Source organism: Podarcis gaigeae (genome assembly GCF_964106915.1).
Source record: "Podarcis gaigeae genome assembly, chromosome: 13".
Lineage (NCBI taxonomy): Eukaryota > Metazoa > Chordata > Lepidosauria > Squamata > Lacertidae > Podarcis > Podarcis gaigeae.
The window spans coordinates 29,662,505-29,682,420 of NC_139689.1; the positions used below are offsets into that span (position 1 = coordinate 29,662,505).

Here is a 19,916-nt window from a genome sequence, read left to right on the forward strand (position 1 = left end):
TGCAGTCTATGCATAAGTTTTCTCCCGCATCCATAGGGTCAAACTAAAATTCACACGAAAAGCACCGCTGCTGCTGAAAAACGTTCTCTCTCTCTCTCTCTCTCTCTCTCCTCCCCCTCTAATATCTAGGAAAACTTGATACCTGAGAATGGCAATGGGATTGCACCTGCCAACCCCTGACCTCACATTCAGCATCAGTGTGAAGGGGCTGTACACATACGTAGAAGAACACACAGGGGAGAATTATTGTGCAAATGGAAAGTTGATCTTAGCACTACGTTGGAGACAACTAACTGTCTTGCTACCAGCCCTCTATCTTGCCAGAACTGCATCCTCCATGTGACCAGACTGTGGAACTGCCTCTCAATCTTGCCTTTGACCTGCTAGTTATGCACCCAAGTCCCTGGCCAGTTTGTGGGCCTTGCTGTAGACTCTTCTCCAGCCTGTCCTAGCCTGAAACTTGTGGAAGTGAATAAATCTGTGCACTTCATGGTCGCAGCGGAACATGATTGTTGCTGCCTCTGGCTCCTTCCACAATTCCCTGCATTGGGGTACGAGCACCTCCAAAACCCAGCACACAGTTAAATCCCATGCAGTCACAAGTCCTTTCTACTTTGGCATTACACCAGTTCCTTATTTGCTCTTACTCACTGGCGCAGGGGCTGTTTTCAGTGTGCACATGTGGTTTTTTAAAGTCTGCTTCAGTCATATCCTCTTGCAGCTATATCCTGTTAAAACTGAACAGGTTGGAACAAGAAATGACAGAATGATTTGAAAGGGGGAGAAAGCAGCAGACACATTCCAGGAACAACAGAACGGCAAGTGGAAGCAATTGAAAGGAGACAAAGTAGCGTCATCAAGGAAGGTGTTCTGAGATGTCCTCTTGGGCATTTCTATGTGGACAGGAAACAGGTCCCACACACACACACACACACACACACACACATATAGTGGTACCTCAGGTTACATACACTTCAGGTTACATACGCTACATATGGTGCTAAATGTGGTGCTGGAAATCTATTTCAGGTTTGTGACAAATTCAGGTTTAAGTCTGGACGCATTCCACACCAGCCCCATCACCTCAAGGAGCAAGATGGCCCTGGCAGCCATCCAGCTGATAACTCAGCACCCAGGAGAAGTGTTTGCCTTCAGAGTAGGTTCAGCTAGCTCTGGAACATGCCTGAAAGCGACTTGAAGGTGTTTATTCTTATTACAGTGGTACCTCAGGTTACAGACACTTCAGGTTACACACTCCACTAACCCAGAAATAGTACCTCAGGTTAAGAACTTTGCTTCAGGATGAGAACAGAAATTGTGCTCTGGCGGCACAGCGGCTCCATTATCTAAAGTGGTGCTTCAGGTTAAGAACAGTTTCAGGTTAAGAACGGACCTCCAGAACGAATTAAGTTCTTAATCCGAGGTACCACTGTATATCCCAACAGAGCTCTCTCTCTCAGGTGCTTATGTATCTGTGTTTTTATTTTATTTTAAAACCAAATATTTGCAGGAAACTCATGGTGGCTCAAAAGTCCCGATACAAAACCAGTGTGGTGTAGTGGATAGAGAGTTGGACCAGGAGTGTTGGACTAGGATGTGGGAGGCCAGAGTTCAAAGCCCTACTCAGTCATGACCTACCTCACAGGGTTGATGTGAGAATGCTGATATGGAGAGAACTAAGTACTTTACCATTAGCTCGTTCGAGGAAAGATGGGAAATTAAGGTAAAGTAAAATTTTTGGAAAGTGGTTTGTCTGTTCTCCATGGGTTCGGCCACCTCCCAAAATATAATTTACAAACTTGGCCGAGTTTCCGAGCTGAGGGCAGCATTTGTTATTGACATCTGGATGACAGGTGCCATTTTGAATCAAGATGGCAGACCAAAATGTCACTTGGATGTGACCTTCACCCATTTTTTGGCAAAGGTTTGGTCACCTCTCAAGATAACTGGGCACAAGGATTCCTGAGCAGTAGAAGCAGCTGTCGTCGTTCAGATGCCGGGTGCCATTTTGAATCAAGATGGCAGACCAAAACATGACTTTGGCTTCGATTGGTATTTGGTGCGATGGATCCAGACTGACAAACTGCACTATCCATTTTAAAATAGCTTTTTTATAATAAAAAATTCTACAAATCCCCATGCAGCTGCAGGCACTCCCCACTAGTAAATAAATGTCTTTTTCGAACAGCCACATCCATAGGAGCCAACTCCTTGGGGCTGAGGGGTCTTCCGCCCCCACAATAAAATATTTGAGGGAGCCCTCCCCCCCCCCATATTTTGTTCAAGTTGGCAACCCTGGTCACATTTTACCAGCTGTCTGAAGGGGCTTGGTGCACCTTACTTGGCAAGGCATTCCACAGAGTAGTTGACTCAATGGAAAATGCCCCAGCCCAGACAGAAGGAAGTACTTCTTTACATAGTACATAGTTAAACGGAAGAATTTGAAACCACAAGCTGCAGCAATGGCCACCAACTTGGCCAGCTTCGAAAGAAGGTCTTTAAAAAATTCATGGGAGATAAAGATATAAATGGTTACGAAGTATTTGTGGGTTAAACCACAGAGCCTAGGACTTGTCGATCAGAAGGTCGGCGGTTCGAATCCCCGCGACAGGTGAGCTCCCATTGCTCGGTCCGTGCTCCTGCCAACCTAACAGTTTGAAAGCACGTCAAGTAGATAAATAGATACCGCAAGTGCAAGTAGATAAATACTGGTAGGTACCGCTCTGGCGGGAAGGTAAACGGTGTTTCTGTGCGCTGCTCTGGTTCGCCAGAAGCGGCTTAGTCATGCTGGCCACATGACCTGGAAGCTGTACGCCGGCTCCCTCGGCCAGTAAAACGAGATGAGAGCCACAACCCCAGAGTCAGTCATGACTGGACCTAATGGTCAGGGGTCCCTTTACCTTTACCTTTTACCTCCCTCCGAAAGCAGCCCAGGGCAGCAAACACACCAATACCGTTAGAAATAGTCTATAATCACGTTCTCCCAGCCCAAATATTTTCATGGTTCCCAGGATCAGTAGCTTTCAGCCGTCAAATGCCTGCGTGAACAGGGATGCTTTTAAATTCTTCCTGAAAGTCCGTAATGAGGGAGACAGACACACCTCACTAGGGAGGACATTCCAGAAATGGGGTCCTGAGAAGGTTGATCTTGATACTATCAAAACCAGCCCTGCTTATAGGGCAGACTATTCTGCCTTGCAGAGTCACCTTCTCTTGATGCTTTTGTGCAGATGGATGACATTATCTGACGTTCAGAAGACATCTTAAGGCAGCCCTGTTCAGGGAAGTTTTTAATATGTAATGCTGTACTGTTTTTAACACTGATTGGGAGCCGCCCAGAGTGGCTGGGGAAACTCAGCCAGATGGGCGGGGTATAAATAATAAATTATTATTATTATTATTATTATTATTATTATTATTATTATTATTATTATTATCTCCAATGTCAAAGGCAGCAGGCCTCTGAATACCAGTTGCTGGAAAGTGGGAATAGGGCCATTGGTTCATATCCTTCTTGTGGACTTCCCTGAGTTGTGGGGTTCGCCACTGTGAGAATAGGACGCGGGACTAGGTGTGCCTTTGGTCTGACCCAGTAGGGCACTTCTGACGCCCCCTACCATTCCCTTGCAATGTTTCAGGAGGCCCAAGGGGGCCTGTACCTATTAAATAGTGGGTACGACACAGAGCAGACGACACAGAGATTTCTCCAAGTAGTTCTTTATAAGTAAGCTGGAACTGAACTGAACTGAACAGCAAGCAGCTCAGCCAGCCTGTTTTTATAGGCAGCCGGCTGTCAACACTGTAACACTGTTTCCCGCCTAAATTGACTGATGTGGACCTGAGTGAAAACTATATACATGATACCCCTGGTGGCCAGGGTGAGAACTTCAATACATAACAATACCCAAGGAAATGGATCAAAATCCTTTCCCACATGCCAGGCTCCCTATTTTCTCAGGTGATGCAGAAAAAGTTCCCTCAGAGCTGGTTCAAGACATTTTGCCGCCTGAGGCGAAGCAGGAATTGCTCCCCAAGTCAGGGTGTGTCACATCCAAGACCAGGCAATATAGTTCGGCACCTGAGGCAAAAAAACAAAACCCACCTCTCCCTTCCTCTGAGAGTAAAATAATAATAATAATAATAATAATAATAATAATAATAATAATAATGAAGCAACCAAACATTTGCTGCTCTTTCACGACACCTGTGTTTTATTCCTGAAAGTAGACAATTTAAAACCACTGTCTAATGGTGCAAGGTTGCAGGGGAAGGTTTTCCAGGATCAGCACCCACTGAAAAAAAGTTACTGGAACTTCTGGTGCTTTGTGGGGTAGAGGGTGAGATTGTTTAGCTACAAATAAGTAAGTTGAGCAGGGAGGAGACAGCAGACACTCAGGCGGTCTAAAGAGCCAGTCCTAAAGCAGTATTAATTTCAAAAGCAATCATTTTTCCATTTGTTTCCCTTTCCCACGGCTGCTTCCAGCCAGCCAGCTACAGACCTTGGGCTCGTCCTGTATGTGTTTACCCAGCTCTGCATAAGTGGATGATGCGGTGTCCATACAAATCCCAGTGCAGTAGCCACCAGCTATCAATGGCCATTAAGCAAGGACCTCTTGCCATCCATCTGCACAAAAGCATCAAGAGAAGGTGACTTTGCAAGACAGAATAGTATGCCCTATAAGCAGGGCTGGTTTTGAGACATTTGGGCCAATTTGTCCTGGCACCCACTTATATCAAGGTAAGAGTAATATTTGGAAACCCCCACCCAAAAAAAGTGCCGCCTACAGCAATGTGTCATACAAGACCTACATCCCTGATTTTCCCCACCTCTGTGGTTAACGTGCAAAGTGGGTGCAAACATCTTTCCTACAGTGAGACCCCCTGAATCCCATGTCTGTTCTTGCTTGAATAGCAGTTTATGCCCCCCCCCTTTCCTCTTGCTTCTGCTGCAGTTCAAAGGAACTGGCATCTAGCACCAAGTGTTCTTCCTTTTTAAAAATATTTTTTATTAAGAATTTCCTGTAATACAGTAAAATTGTGACTGCTCCAAGTGTTCTTTCTCACAGGGACAAGAGACCAAGCTCCCATCATTGGCTCCTTTTCTGGGTCCTTTTGGTCTTCCCCTCGCAGCAATGCTCCTCCTGGGAATTTGGGGATCCAGCCTCACAGTGGCCTTTGATCCTGAGGCCAGCGGCAGAGACCGGTGAGTGTGCTTTCAGTCCAGCTTGAAAGCCCAAGGTCATGGTCTCGATTAATTTTCTCTGCATCGTTTGTAACAATGCTGGAGAACACTCCAGTGGACTGGAAGGATGAGGGTGTTTGAAAAAAAAGAAAAGAAAAAGAAAAAAAAGAAAAGAAATCCAGCAAAAAATAATAATAATTCATAATGTATTCCTACTAGGTTAAAAAAAAACACAACCAGTTTCCTAATAGCAGTTCCCCACATACAAAAGCTAGCATATCAGGGAGAAAGATTCCAGCCCAGTCCATTTGCTGCTGGGCTAGTTTTCTACTTGCAATAATTATGATTATTATGAGTAGTAGTAGTAGTGTTTCTCTTTATGATGAGGAAGAATTTACATACAGAACTATTAAAACAACAACAACTAGGATTCCTTACTATCAGTCTGGATTGGAACAGTCATTTCTCACCTGTTATGCTGTGTGGGTAGACCTGGCCACTTCTATAGGTAGGAGGGCAAGCTTTGGGAGGTAATGTTTCCTTATGTTCACGCAAGTCCTTTCATAACACCTGCCCCCCCCCCCAGCCCAACATAGGTATAGAACAGGAGAACGCCAAGGCTAAACTCAACCTCTTCATTCTGTAAGCTAGCTGTTAATACATGGAAATACTGTATATATATTTTGATAAAAATTATTTGTCTGGTTAGATATTTGGTTTATTTATGTAGTTAATACAAAACAATTTTATACTGTTATTGAAAACAGCAGAGACCACAAAAACGTATTACCACCCCAGAAATCAACAAATAAAACCAAAGTCAGATTAATGTTTAGTTGTCTAATGGTGCCCATGCCATGAACAAGAAAATTTGAAGGTTCCTAGAGAGAAAATCACAGCTACATTGCCCCCTACTCCTATCCTGCTGCTGTCACACGGCTGTGAGCTCAGCCATCGTTTGGCTCAGCAATACATCCGAATGTGGGCTTATAGTTTATCTCACTCCGGAGAAACCATAATTAGCCAAAGCTTGTTCTATGGATAAGCTGTAGCTAAGGTTTCTTCTATGGCTTACTGCTCATAGGTTGCCCGAGAGAGATAAACCATGAGCTTGGGTTTGAGAGTAACAGGAAGGCAAACCACGAGTGAAGTGGGTTTCTAGGAACCCACCTGCTTACTCATTCATGTAAAGCCACGGTTTGGCTAAGCATTATGCACAAACTGGGCCGGTGAGCTTCATGGCTGAGTGGGGGGATTCAAACCCTGGTCTCTGAGACTCTGGTCACTATATGGCATTAGCTTTCCATGCACTTAGCTACAAATCAACCATCATGTCTGGGAGGGAACTAATTATGACAAACTTTGGACAACGATTATAAACATGGTTTGTCTAATTTATAATGAGAGGGAAGTAGCATTTATTTATAAATTTTGTAAACTTGATTTAAAAAAAAGCTCTCCAAGTGAAATTATAGATAAAAACATAGCTGAAATCCATAAACCAGTTAAAAGCAAATATACATAAAGCCATCATAGTGCAAAACAAAGATAAAACCTATAACCAACAAATCTGGGAACTAAATCATGTGTCTTGCTGATAGGCTTCCTGAAACAGAAAAAGTTTTCAGTAGGCATCTGAAACAACATAGTGAGGGGGCCTGTCTGGTATCAATGGGTAGCCATTTCCAAAGTACCAGTGCCGTCGCACTAAAAGATCGACTGCTCATAAATGCGACATGGACAGTATGTGACACTTTAAAAGTGAAAGTTCCATAAACCAAAGCAAGACAGCTGCTTAAGTAAACTGGTCCCAAGTCATTAAGGGCTTTAAATACCAAAGAGGAATAACACTGAGAACAGTCCAGTAACGAATCAGTAGCCAATGCAGATCGTTGCAAGGAAGTATAAAATGCTGGTAGGATCTTACTTCCTGATCAACTTCAAAGGAAGCCCCACATAGAGTGCATTGCAATAATCCGGTCTTGCGAGTTCCCAGTGCCTCCCTTGATCAAGTTATCCTGGTCCAGGAATAGTTGGACCAGCTGAAGATGGTGAAAGGCATGCCTAGTTGCTGAGGCCACTTGAGCCTCAGATGACAAAATGGTACCCAGGAGCACCTCTAGGTTACATACCTGACGCCCTCAGGAATAGAAATCACCCAGGCAACAGATGGGTTTATCCAACACAAAATGTAAAGCGGTTTTAAACTACTGATTTGTGGCAACCTTGTGACTAGTCAAAAGCTTTTCATTTGATGAATATGTAATAAGCCTGGAATAAGCCAAGTGTTGGAAGTGCCTTAAAAATGTGGAGACAACCGTACAGCGGATTTTCGCTTTAGCTAACGTGTTTTGGAGTCAAACTAATACCCAGATAGAAAGTTGTTTGGCATATTCTCTTTACCTAGAGACATTACTAGGTTTTAAAACCATCTATGTAAATGAGCTAATTCAGCTAAAGACACAGGGGTTTTATTATATACCAGCCTCTGCTTTATATCAGATTTTTGGACTACAGCCCCAAGGCAACACAGCAGCCTATATAATTGTGACTGTGAAGATATTGTATGCAAGATAATGGGGGCAATCTGTTGTATCTTCTTAAAGAGAGCTAGCTGCTTGAGGAGATGTGAAGTATGATCTGGCACTAATGTCAAATTTGGTCAGCTATGTGAAAGTAAGAGAGGGGTGGAATATGAAATGGTTGAGAGACCACTACCATTTATTAATATCTGGTTTGCAAACAGTAGATTTCCACATATGGGTGCTTCCTTAACTTGGCTACTATTTGTGGTGCGTGCGTTTTTCTGCATTATTGTTCCAGCAATTCTTTTTAAAAACAAAAGGGTAACAGTTTTTAAATCTAACATACATTTTAACCAACACAGGTATTACATTTCAACCACAAAACCAGGAAATGCAATCCATTTAAATCAAATTTAAGCAAAACACCTGAAAACAGCCCAGGTCACTGAAACTCGCATTCCGCAGGAGGGGGACGAAAGGAAGTTCCCATTGCACAAATAGGGTTAGCTGTGAAAAAGTAATGATTGGAGTCCTGCTAACTAAAATCTTGGATTTTTCCCCCCGAGCACATTATGAAGATCAGAGCCCATTACTCTATTTACTCATCGACCCACAGGATATATCTTTTTTAAAAAAATAAATAAAAAAAAATTACTCCCCTTTCTCAATTTGCGTTAATGGCCACACCTTTAATTCCATCGGAGGAATTTCCCCAAACTTCCTATAAATACCCCTAATGGCTGAAGGATCTTTTCACACTCCCCTTTGGACACAGAAGCAGCCAAGCCTCTCCTGCTCCTGGTGTGTTCCTTCCCGGCAGAAGTACAGGCAAGCCGTCATCCGGCATCTCGAGAGGAGGAGGAAAAAAAAAGTGGGAGGAGGTCCAGCGCAAAGAGATTCAAAGGCTTTTGAAGGATGAGCTCAGAACGAAGTAAGTAGAACTTTGGTCAGCCCCTTCTAGGCGCCTGGCGCAGAGGTCGAGCGAGCTGGTAAGTTGCATGCTTTGGGACAAGCGCAGCTGGATTTTGTTATTTATAAGGAGGGTAAATCTATTTACCTACTCCCTGCTGAAAGCCTGTTTCATACATTTGTGGGGCGGCGGATGGGAAAAGAGAAAGAGTCTCAGGTTTAGCAGAAGAGTTCTCTCCCAACCCCCAACTCTGCGTTACGCCAAAATAGCAGATTTTCTTATGGAAAGGATAGTGGGCTATTAGGTTTAAAGTGGTTAAGGTAAAACCAGCTTGGAGAGATTTTTGAAGGCTAATAAACCTTGGGCTTGTTCGTTTGTTTAGGTCTTTTCTCTGAGCAAGGGGCTGATTCCTGTTTTTAGTCTTAAAGGGGCAGGGAGACTACTCTTTCGCTCAGATTTCCCAGCCTCCCTATTTAATCCACGGGCTCCAGAAGAAAAGCCAAGTTCTTTCAAAAGTTATTCTCGGTTATATTTCGTATCGTTCCTCAAACGAGCTCGAAAGAGACACTTTTTAAGTTTCACAAGAGGTCCCTGTGACTTTTAGGAAAGGCTGAACAGCGTTAACCTCTGGAACTGCCTGCCGCATGATTCCCTGATCTCCACACTCCTTTTCGGCGACTTGGATTTGCTTTCTAATTTACTTTCAAGTCTGCGGGTGGAGATCTTGATCTCCCGGCAGGTTGCAATAAAAACCGGCCAGGATTCACTCCGGGTTACTTTAGCAAACAAACGACGGCAGCAAAACTCCACTCTAAATTGCACTGCAGAGCTGGGTCTTTGCGTGGAGGCCTGCGAGCGCGGTTTAGTTTTGGTACTCGAAACAACTTCCAGGGGTGAGAGTTAAATTCTCAAGGTGCTTTCTTTTTCACCCGGCTCAGATTAGCGGGTCTACTTACTGAAAACACAAGGACACACACCCTCACCCTCGCAAGCCTGAAGTCCGCCGCCTCTATTAGCTAAAAAGTGATTTGCCACGGGCCACCCAATCGAGCCGAAACCACGCCCCGCGCGCAGGCGCGTCTCGACGGCTCACGCTCCCACGCCGCTTTTTAAACCAAAGGGCGGCGGGCCAGAAACTTCGGAATCGGGATGTGTATAAGAGATAGTTTGATCTTCTGCCCCCCCCCACTCTTTCCCCATCTCCAACCCTTAACGCGCCCCAGTTCTGTTTTACGCTCGAGTAGAGACTTTTGGTTTTCCCCCCACGCATCCTAAATGTGTGGAGAGGGGGGTTTAAGACTTCTCCATGGGGCGGCTTCTTATTTGAGAAAATAACTAGTGTATGCGCGAATTGCCTGCCCCGCCTCCCCCAGTAATGAATTTATTTGCAAAAAATAAAAAGCCGCCAAAAGGGGCTGAGCAAGGAGATGACTTACTTCGAGGAGAAGGGAGAACAAAAAATTCAGCAAAAGTACCCGCTGCGGCCCGGCAGCAACACGTGGAAGCGGGAGTGCTCTCGCTACTTCCTCCGCCTGCCGGAAGATAAACGTGACCAAGGGGAGATCCATCCAAAGGAACAAGATCCCTTCCTTTACACCCCGTCTCCCATTTGTGCGTAATCAGCCGGTAGAGCACGAGACACTTGATCTCGGGTTTGTGGGTGCGAGCCCCACTTTGGGCAAAAGATTCCTGCGTTGCATGGGGTTGGGCTAGATGACCCTGGTGGTCCCCTCCAGCTCTACAATTCTATGATCTAAATACTGTAGAGGACTTCTCCCTCTCCTCCTTGCCTAGTGTGGACCAGCCCTTTGGGGACCAAACTCCAGTTAAAATAGAATGTAGGTTTGCGTTTTAATAATCTTGGAAGTATCAACCTATAGTGGGCAGAATACTTGCTGTATCACGCTAGGCCAGCCAGCAAAAGCCTTTCCTTTTGTGTCTCTTATTATTGATTAAAATTCAGGCCAGGGTGGCTTGGAACTTCTCTGAGGGCCAGGTTGGCACAGCCTCCCATCCTCCCTGAGATGAGTAGTACATCTAGCTCCCCAGTTTTGTAACTGAAAGTGGGTGAGTGACCCTTGGATTAAAGATGGAAAATGAATGTGGATTTATATTTTTTGGGGAAAAAACATGTGTTTCTAAATCATGCTTTCCTTGAGCTTGTTTGAAAGGTATTCCTTCCTGTCATGTAGGAAGGTGAAATGTCCTTAAAAGTGGGAGTGGGAGCCTGGGAGATCTGACCTGAAGGATGCAGCCCACTGGGAAGTTCTCTTGTAGAACCTCATGGAGCCAGTGATACTAGTGCTGGTTTAATTTATATCAGTGAAACTATTCTTCCATTATTCCACTGACTATATGACCTCATTCATTCTCTCTCTCCCTCCTCCAGGTGTTATTTTCCCCCTGATCAGCATTGCACTGTGGGGATTGATGTGCTCAGCTACACCCCTGCCAGAGACTTCCGGGTACCCAGACTCCGTCCTCGACAATTTGGAATTTGTGCTTAGGATTAGGAAGGATGTTGCTAAAATGAAGAATGATCTGGTGAGTTGTAGCGAGCAAAAGAGGAAAATGCCGGGCAAGGAATATTGCAGAGATGAAGGTATACAGTTTGTCTAGAGCAGCCTTTTTCAACTTGGTGCCCTCCGGGTGTTTTGGAACTACAACTCCCATCAGCCCCATCCAAGCACGGTCAGGGGTGATAGGTGCTGTAGCCAAACAACACTCAAAAGCCAACAGGTTGGATTAGGCTGCTCACGATCAAAGCCTAAATCCACAGCTTATGCACACTTGGAGAAGCTGTGGATTTAGGCAGCTATCCAAAAGAGATGCTTTGGTCAATGATATAAAAAACTTCCTGAGATATCCTGAAGGACCAATTCCAGTTCTCCGTATTATATCCCTTATTTACCCACCTTTTAAAAATGTGTCAACTCCTTGAAACTGCCGCTGTGAATCTCAAAAGTACAAAGATCGACTGATGATCCCCCCCCCCCAAATATTGTGCCAGGATCGGTTTGAGCAAAAGGTGGAGCCCAGTCCTGAAAAACTGCCTAATTTATCCTGTATATAACACACCTCCCCAGTAACATAACAACTTGGAAAGTGATTGTGCCCTGACAGTTATTATTTTGCAGCTCTTGGCTTTGAACCACTGTAAACTCCAGTACAAATAACTTATTCCCATCGAGCTGAGTTCTCGGATAAACAAAATAGTTGGCAAGTTGTTCTGGTATGGGACTCCGTTCCCGGCATTTCCTCGAAATTGCAACTTGCCCCGAAGACTTAACCTCATAGAGAGCATAGCTTTCTCCCTTCTAGCGTTGTGGAAGTCTCTCCTGGCCCTGGCCCCATTTAATCTGAACATATGGCATTGATCCTACCTTTCCCAGCATTTGTGAGGTTGTGCCAACCTGGAAAGGTCACCTTCCCTCAGTGACAAAAGGATAAAAATTGTTTGCAGACAGTGAATAAAGCTTTGGCATTCTCGTTGGCTTCCCTCAGAGGGCGGAGGGGCTAGTTTGACTAGATCTGTCAAATTATCGGAAAAAAGCATTTAATCCTCCTCTTATCCAAGCCTAGCTTAAACCGGAAGAAAAATCACGCTGTGATGAATGCCAATATTTGCTGCTCAGTCTGCCACCCTTTGGCTAGAATCAGATTCTTTGGTTTGGGTTTTGGGTGTGTGATATTTGCGTGTTGGTGCTTTCAGTAGTTTCAGTGTGGCATAATTTACTCCAATTTTGTTATGAAAAAAGGCAGAGGTTTCATCAGTCTCTTCCTCTGACTTCTGAGAGTTCATGCACTTGAGAGCATAACTTAGCTTCCTATCATAAGGACTGGAAACTTGGTGGTTTGCAAACGCTGCACTCATAAGTTATAACCATTCTGCACTACTGTAGTGTTCCTATAGAATTCACACCTCCCTTTATTCTATGAAATAATTTACTGCTGCATTCCAAGTGATCCCATAGATGTTGATCTGTATATTGACATGTAGTCCTTTACTATGGACTCCTTATTCAAGTGAAGGCACTAAATAACAGGGCACGTTAGGTTCTTGTGAGAGCAAGGCAGAGACAAGGTCTTGCATTAACAGAATGAGTAGATAAGGTTTCTGTACTCTTACGAACTACAAGGCTGGGTGGTGGGCAGCAAGTATTGGGGAGCCCTCGCTTTCCTGGTAGTATCACCAATTCCTTTTTAAAGTACTGTAAAATCTACAGGTGGTGGGAGCTCATGGGGTTGCCAGTAGGGAACAAGCAAGCTATATGTCTCTATTGGCTACTGGGGCCTTTGTCTCTCCTGACCTCAACTCCTTGTTTCTCCCTACGCCTGCTGCCCACAGCGTAAAGAATTCAGGCTTGGCAGTGACAACGAACTGCAACTGGTGCAGGAAATCCTGCGCATCGAGCAAGTTGATTATTCCCATTGTCGGAAAGACCTTTGTAACAAGGTGAGTAGAAGCCACCGTCCGGTAACAAGCCCAAAGCAGTTATATTTCCCGTTCCTGTTAATGTGCAATTATATTTCCCGCCTGTTCCCACCGCCCCAGAAAGTTCCAGGAGAAAAAAACAACAACAATTCAATAAGGTGGGAGGGAGCGTTGCAAGATCTGTTTACAAATAATGCAGGCAGCGACAGGTGGAAGGAAGCCAGAACCAAAAGGAGTGTTGGGTCCTCAATAATAATAATAATAATAATAATAATAATAATATCTTTATTGTCATTGCCCCCTCTCAGGGACAACGAAATTACTTGGCTGTATAAAGCTGTAGGGAAATGCTTAGAGAACTGAGGCCATTTCATTTGGGGGACAAAATGATAGCACAGTTATAACATGGACAATGGCCAGTTTGTGACACCCTCTGTGACACCCTCTGTGAGCCCCATCCTTGAGTGAGCCTGCCTCCTCGTTGCAATAGGTCTAGGGGGCTCTTGCTAATGCCCCCCACCTTGCTTTGGGTGTGGTCCTTCAGCAAATGCCTGACTGTGCCTCCAATGCAAGGAGATGTGTGTGTGGATGAGCAGGGTCTGTGGCAATAATTCTATGTGTTTTGCATGCCTTATCCTTCATGTCAAAATCTTGGTTAAGATTGGCAGTCCATGCCTGACGTAGTAGTTGCCTGGCCGACTGCCAAAAATACACTTTTTCAGGGTTAAGGGGGAATTCCTGTTGGTAACCAAACCAGATGTCATACATTTTCCCTGGTGCTGCAATCGTGACTCGGCGCGTTTGCAGGTTAAGCAATGAGCCAGCAAAGTAAAGGATTCTGAGTGGATAAGATTAGCTATGTACTTAACAGAAGGGCTTGCTCATGAGAAACAGAAGGATCTGCCTTTTCTGATTGCGAAAGGGTGGGGAACATAACTTTAGAAGAGGAAAGAATCTCAGGGGCATCTGGACAGCCATGTGAAAATCTGTAGCATTATGATTTCCAGGGTTGTTGGAAGCAATAAAATGAGTTTTATGGCACATTTAAAGTATGCTGTACTTGACTAATTTTGGACAAACTAGTTATGTGGAGGTGAATCTTTTTAGGTGGCAATGTGATGCTTTGCCAGGGTGGGGGCTCCTCATTCTGGGTGTAGCACTGGACCTCTGCCCCCAAAGTCCAGCCCTGATGGCTTCACTACATTTATAATGGCACAAACATTTGTGGATTAGAGCCCACTGCACCAGAATATCTAGCATTGGTATGTTCACTGATATATTGGACAACTTTATTACAAATCAACTAGGAGCATTACAAATCAACTAGGAGCATTCTCTCTACTGACTTATAATAATGACTTCCCTTGCCACCCACACAATAAAATTGCTGGTTATAGGTGCAATCTTGATTTTACACACACACACACACACACACACACACACACACACACACACACCTCTTCCAAAATGAACGCCTATGTGCCACATGGATTCTGTTTATATTCAATACATGCTTTCTCTTTAGAACTACATATGCACATTCAGTTGAGCATGGACTATGAAATTGGTAGCCACCAGCAAATTAAAACAAATTACACTTTAAGGCTAGCTGTTAAAAATCACTGAGGCTAATATGTATCTAATCTAGAAGCCCTGCCCATTCATTACAAAGTTTGGTTATAGTTAACCAGTGGCAATGGAAGAAGACTCCATACATACTCAAATACTCTTCCCTAGTTCCCTTCTTTCACTCAAAATGAGTTCTGAGGCTGATCACGGGCTCAAATGAGGTTTGGTGAGGGGGCACCCTTTTCCAGGGGATGTTCAGGCACACCTCTGTAACATGTTGTGTATTCAACTTCACAAGAAGAGAGGAATATTACCAAATAGCCAAGTATCCCTGATAAGAGCAGGCTGAGAAAAAAATCCCCTTCATGTTTTCTTAGCACACAGCAAATATTTCTTAACAATCTTATTGCTGTCGACCTGCTCGGCGAAAGCTTGAGCAATGACATAGATGTTGGACTCTATGCCTTTGTACGTAAGGAGTGTCAATGTCTTGGCTTGCCTACTATGGGAAAACGTTTTCTCCTCTTGCCACTTGTTCTGAGGGACCCTCTTAATTTTCCCACCTTAAGTTAATATTTAAACCCGTAGCCTTTTTCTGCTTTGTTCTCTGGCAGGGAAAACTGAGCCTTTTCCTTTATACTAAGTTGAACTGTTCATTTGTTCTTCTGCTCTCTCTCCCCACCACATAATGATCAAACTGAGCCACTTCTAATATCTCATCTCACATGGTTTTACTTATACTCACAACACACCCTAAATTGGGTTGCTGTGTATAGTGTTTTAAGAGTTTAAACTGGTTTGAGAGGCATTGCTTTCAGTGAGCCACATCAGGTGTGAAGAAATTTGTGTCCCTACTGAAATACAGCTCCCATCATCTCTGGCCATTGGCTGTGTTTGCTCGGGTTCATGGGAATTGTAGTTCCATAAAAGGTCCTCATCAGCCTACATGGAAGCACATTTCTGCCCTGCTGTAATGATCTTGCTCTGTAGATGCAAAAATGGATTGACTGTACCTTAACTGCCCTGAGAATGAATGTCCTAAATAATCTAAACAAGCTCCCTTTTTAAAATACTGTCAACACTCTGGATGTGAAAAATGGTGGTCTCCAGCCTAAATGGGAACCAGGAAAAGTGTGTGAGAGCAAGAAAGTGATTTATCCAGACAAAAGCTGTAACCCTTCTTCCCCACCCTTAAATCTTGTTCTTGCAGGAAGATTGCTTCAACCAGATACAGACAGGCCTCAGCACCTACCAGCACAGCCTCTCACACGTTGCCCAGATCCTGCCAAGTTTCTCTGAGAAAGTGACTGGCCTCCAGCTGGACCTCTCAAACCTCTCCACCAACATCCACCGGCAGGTGAGAAGCTGGCTTACTACTTGCTCAGCTTGGGCTGAGGGAGGGGGCAGAACAGGTGGGCAGGAAGTGGGAAGAACCCCTTGCATGCTTGCACCAAGTTCTGTGGGAGCAGGAATATCCGTAGCCATTTTAGCAGGGTCTGTTGCCTGCACTTCATAGTTGCTTCCTCCTGGAACAGTGGGGATGCCCCTAGTGGTGGCAGCAGCAGTTGCACCAACCCAGATGCATATTCTGGCATGGCTTGTCTTGGCTGCTATTGTATCAGTGTCTGTTCCACCAAATTCCATGGGCAACACAGAGACAGAATATGGAAGACTAACTGCAGATGAAGACTGTTTCTGAGACAGGCAGTTCATTCCCTCTGCTTCCCTTGGCCTCATTCCTTCTTGATTTCTTTTGGAACATATTGATTAGCATGTCAGGGTATTACTCTTAGATACCTCTAGCTGTCATTGTGTCCTTTCTTCAAGGAACACATGATTGTTAAAGGGTATAATTGTTTAGGATAATTCCTGCTCATGGAAATCGATGATCCACAATCCCCTCCTCCTTAAGACACAGCCCCAGGAACTTCAGTTCTTCTCCCCTTCTCAGTGTTCCCAATTTGCAGGCATGGGGAGCTTTGTAGCCCTGAAGATGCAATTCCCATTATCCTGGACCGCTTGCCATGCTGGCTGAGGCTGATGGGAATCCCACCCTGAATTGAGTTCTCTATATTTAATGTTGCGAAGACTGGTACTCTGTATTTCAAGCAATGTTTGATCTCCCATTAGAAAGCTTCTTAGCTTCTCTAAGCTCTGGGGTTGCAAGGTGCAAAAAGGGTACCAAGTTAGGCCGTCCAGCTGTCCAGAAAAAATGATCCTCTAAGCACTTAGCAAACAGCTGCATTTCAATAATGGATGTGATTTCTCTTCTCCCCACCCCACTTTCTATCTTCCTGCTTCAGATACTTGAGAGTGTGGTGACCACTGTCACCTTCCCCCAGGGAGAAACCCTGGACTTGCAAAATCAGAGAGCTATCGGAAGCTATCTTGTCGTCCGCAACCTTGAGAAATTCATGGAAGCGATTGCCCGGGCATTGAGGCATTGTTATTCATAATGTGAAGGGCTAGAGGATTCTCCCATAAGACCCTGGAGTGGAAGGGTCCTGTGCATCCTAAGGAGGACCTAATAGATGGTGATAAACTGAAACAAGAGGATGTACTTCTTCTGTCTGGACTCCTCCCAACCTACAGAATTCCAGCCTCCTAACTTTTTATTATTTATTTATTGTATTTATTGTAAAGTTTTAAAAGCCGTTTGTTATCATGCAAAAGCAAGAAAAACAAAAGGCACAAGAATATTTAAAGAAGCAGCAGAACACCATACGCATCGTTTTTAAGAAGTCACTCTGTGCCCAGTTTGATGTTCTGCTGCTACCAGCAGGAAATGACTCTTGTTAACTGAACTAATCTTTATCTTTTTTATAATCAAAAGTCAAGTAGAGCCCCACTTTCTGGTGTCCCTCCAAATTAATTGGACAGCCTTCTCCGTGTTTCGGCATTTAGCATTTCTGTTTGTGCCAAACTAAATTCCTTGGGAGTTTTTTAAACTAGCCTTTTTAAGAGACTGATGCAGGACATCTTTAGCAATCGGGTGTTGTTGATGTTTTTATCATAGTGTTGACATGAGACTCCTGCAACAACTCCATGGGTGAACTATTGCTATCCTCCAGATGTTGGACTCCAGTTCCCATCAGCCCTAGCTAGCATGACCAATGCTCTGGGATGATGGGAACTGGAGTCAACCCAAGACATTGGCTACTTCTCGAATTGGCTCATCTCAAGCATTTTGTAGAATTGCAATTTTGGATTCGGCTTGAAATGAAATGTACTCTTCCTGTGATGCCAACTTGACATTTGTATGGAAAGATCTTGTTTGCTTTGCTGGATTTCTAGTGAAATATCCTTAAGAGTCAATTCCTACAACTGCGTGTTTTTAATTTATTGTGCTTATTTTATTTTTTTATTTATTGTATCTTAAAAACAACAAATGATCTGCATCTTAAAATTTGCCCTCAGACCTTTAGTCATTTCTCTGGTATTAAGAGTATTTATTACTTATTTAATATTTATACCGATAACTGTCAGATTAACTGTTTGATACGAACCTTTGTTTATCAAAGGCAAGGGAGTTTCAGCAAGTTTTACGTGTGCATCTTGCAACACTTACAGCCTTGCTGTGGTGCACATGTCAAGATGTATGCAATGTTAAATCACTGTTTAATATTTAAACATTAAGAGTACTGGCTATTGGTAGTCAGACCGAACTGCAGGGGGGTGAACAATAAGAGTATCTAGTTCCCACCTCGGGCAGTCTTCTGGGTACATGCTGGGCTGTGCATCTTCTTGTACTTGTTATAGATAAGTAACACTGAATATGAACCATAAGCACACATACCTGTTGTTGGAGCAGCACCAGTAGATGATAATTCTGAAACTGCTACGAACAGTTGCTGTATAATCAGTGGATCCCTGATTTGGCCAGAGGCTGCCACCTAAATTTTCCACAATCCTCGTGTTGGCGGTATTGTGAGAAACTAAAATGGCAGCTAGACTCCGCTGCCTGGTGAATCATGTAGTACTGGGCCGTAAAATAAAGTTAACACAAACATATGTGCATCAGCCCTTGCAGTTGCATGAAGCAACCCACTTCACCCTGTTGAATGGTAGGGCTGGTCCTGCCTTCACACCACTGATGGGGAACCTGTGGCCAGTTACAGGCTGCTGGACTCCAGCTCCCATCAGCCCCAGCAACTGTAGTTAATAGTCAGGGTTGATGGGAGCTGTAGTCCATTAAACCTCTGGAGAGCCATATGTTTCCCCACTCCTGCTTTAGACAGAGAGATGTATCTAAAAACCAAAGCATTAATTGCTTGTTTGCTATTTGATTTATTCCTGTAACGTTCTATGCTAGAGGATCTTTTGTTTTTACTGAGGTTTTTAATAAATGTTAACTTATGATTGTAAACTGTTTTTGTTATTTAAATGAACTTGTTTTACACCAATGTAGATCATCTATCTGTGCAGAATTCCATTTTGTATTTTGTTTAAAATCGCTTTGCAGTTTGCTAGAGAGGTACAATGTTGCTTGTAGATTTTAGTCCACCACCGATGCTAACTGTTTTTTTCCTTCAAAACTGCACCAGAACTCTTGCTAGCTTCACATTCTTCCATTACAAGCCTCTGCAACAGAAGGCAGTTGGAATGATATGACTTGTAAATGTCATGAGGTGATAAAGAAATATCTGGAATTTGGCTAAGAGCCTAAGCTCAGCTGAAGCATTCCAAAGCATTTATTTTTGACGCTGTTTAGATTTTCTGTCGCATCACTGTAGTTGTGCTTTCATTGTAACTGTAAACTGCACTGAACACCCCACACGATTAGAAAAGGCAGGATATAAATACCTATTTATTTGACAATGATGCTAAATGGAATGGACATGGTACTTTTAAATTTTATTTATATTTTTATTTTAAAAGGTAGAAATAATTGGCCACTGGGTCATTGATTAGTATTTCTATTTAGAGTCTCTCAATGCTTCCATTGTAATACCAATCAGGTTTTAATTCTGTTACTACTTCTTCCGAAAATGAATTTTATTTATTTTATTTATTATGATATGGTGTATGCAATTTCTGAGTAGAAATAAAAATTAACATTTGTTCAATCAAAAATGTGGTGTTGAAGTTTATTAATGTGTTGAGACCCAACTGAAGCATGAATGAAAGCAAATGAAGTATTGAAGTAACTAATTCATATGAGGTGAGGTATAAGTTGGGGGAGCTGAGATGTCCCCGGTTAAAAAGTGACATTGTTCACATGCCAAAGACAGGTCTTATGTCTAGTTTCCCCATCTATAACCTAGGAATAATCATAGGCCACCTTATCATGAAAAC

General features: G+C 43.6%; 1 protein-coding gene across 3 annotated transcripts; it reads left to right on the plus strand.

The window, feature by feature from the left end:
* The first annotated feature begins 8,369 nt into the window (after positions 1-8,369).
* On the plus strand, positions 8,370-19,694 carry CSF3 (colony stimulating factor 3). Of its 3 annotated transcripts, none has more exons than XM_083708886.1 (5): positions 8,370-8,638; positions 11,007-11,161; positions 12,966-13,073; positions 15,832-15,978; positions 16,925-19,694. In XM_083708886.1, the coding sequence occupies exons 1-5, from the start codon at positions 8,623-8,625 to the stop codon at positions 17,075-17,077; spliced, it is 579 nt and encodes a 192-aa protein (XP_083565012.1). In that variant the 5' UTR covers positions 8,370-8,622; the 3' UTR covers positions 17,078-19,694. The 3 variants fall into 3 exon arrangements, with proteins under 3 accessions (XP_083565012.1, XP_083565013.1, XP_083565011.1); XM_083708887.1 differs by having other exon boundaries at positions 8,426-8,696; XM_083708885.1 differs by lacking the exon at positions 8,370-8,638 and having other exon boundaries at positions 10,680-11,161.
* Positions 19,695-19,916: the final 222 nt, after the last annotated feature.

What these genes read in the sequence shown, in the direction of transcription:
- CSF3 (XM_083708885.1), top strand. Translation starts at nt 10,973, where the DNA reads ATGACCTCATTCATTCTCTCTCTCCCTCCTCCAGGTGTTATTTTCCCC. An exon ending in CTAAAATGAAGAATGATCTG is followed by an intron (nt 11,162 to 12,965) that starts GTGAGTTGTAGC and finishes TGCTGCCCACAG; the next exon opens with CGTAAAGAATTCAGGCTTGG. An exon ending in CCACCAACATCCACCGGCAG is followed by an intron (nt 15,979 to 16,924) that starts GTGAGAAGCTGG and finishes TTCCTGCTTCAG; the next exon opens with ATACTTGAGAGTGTGGTGAC.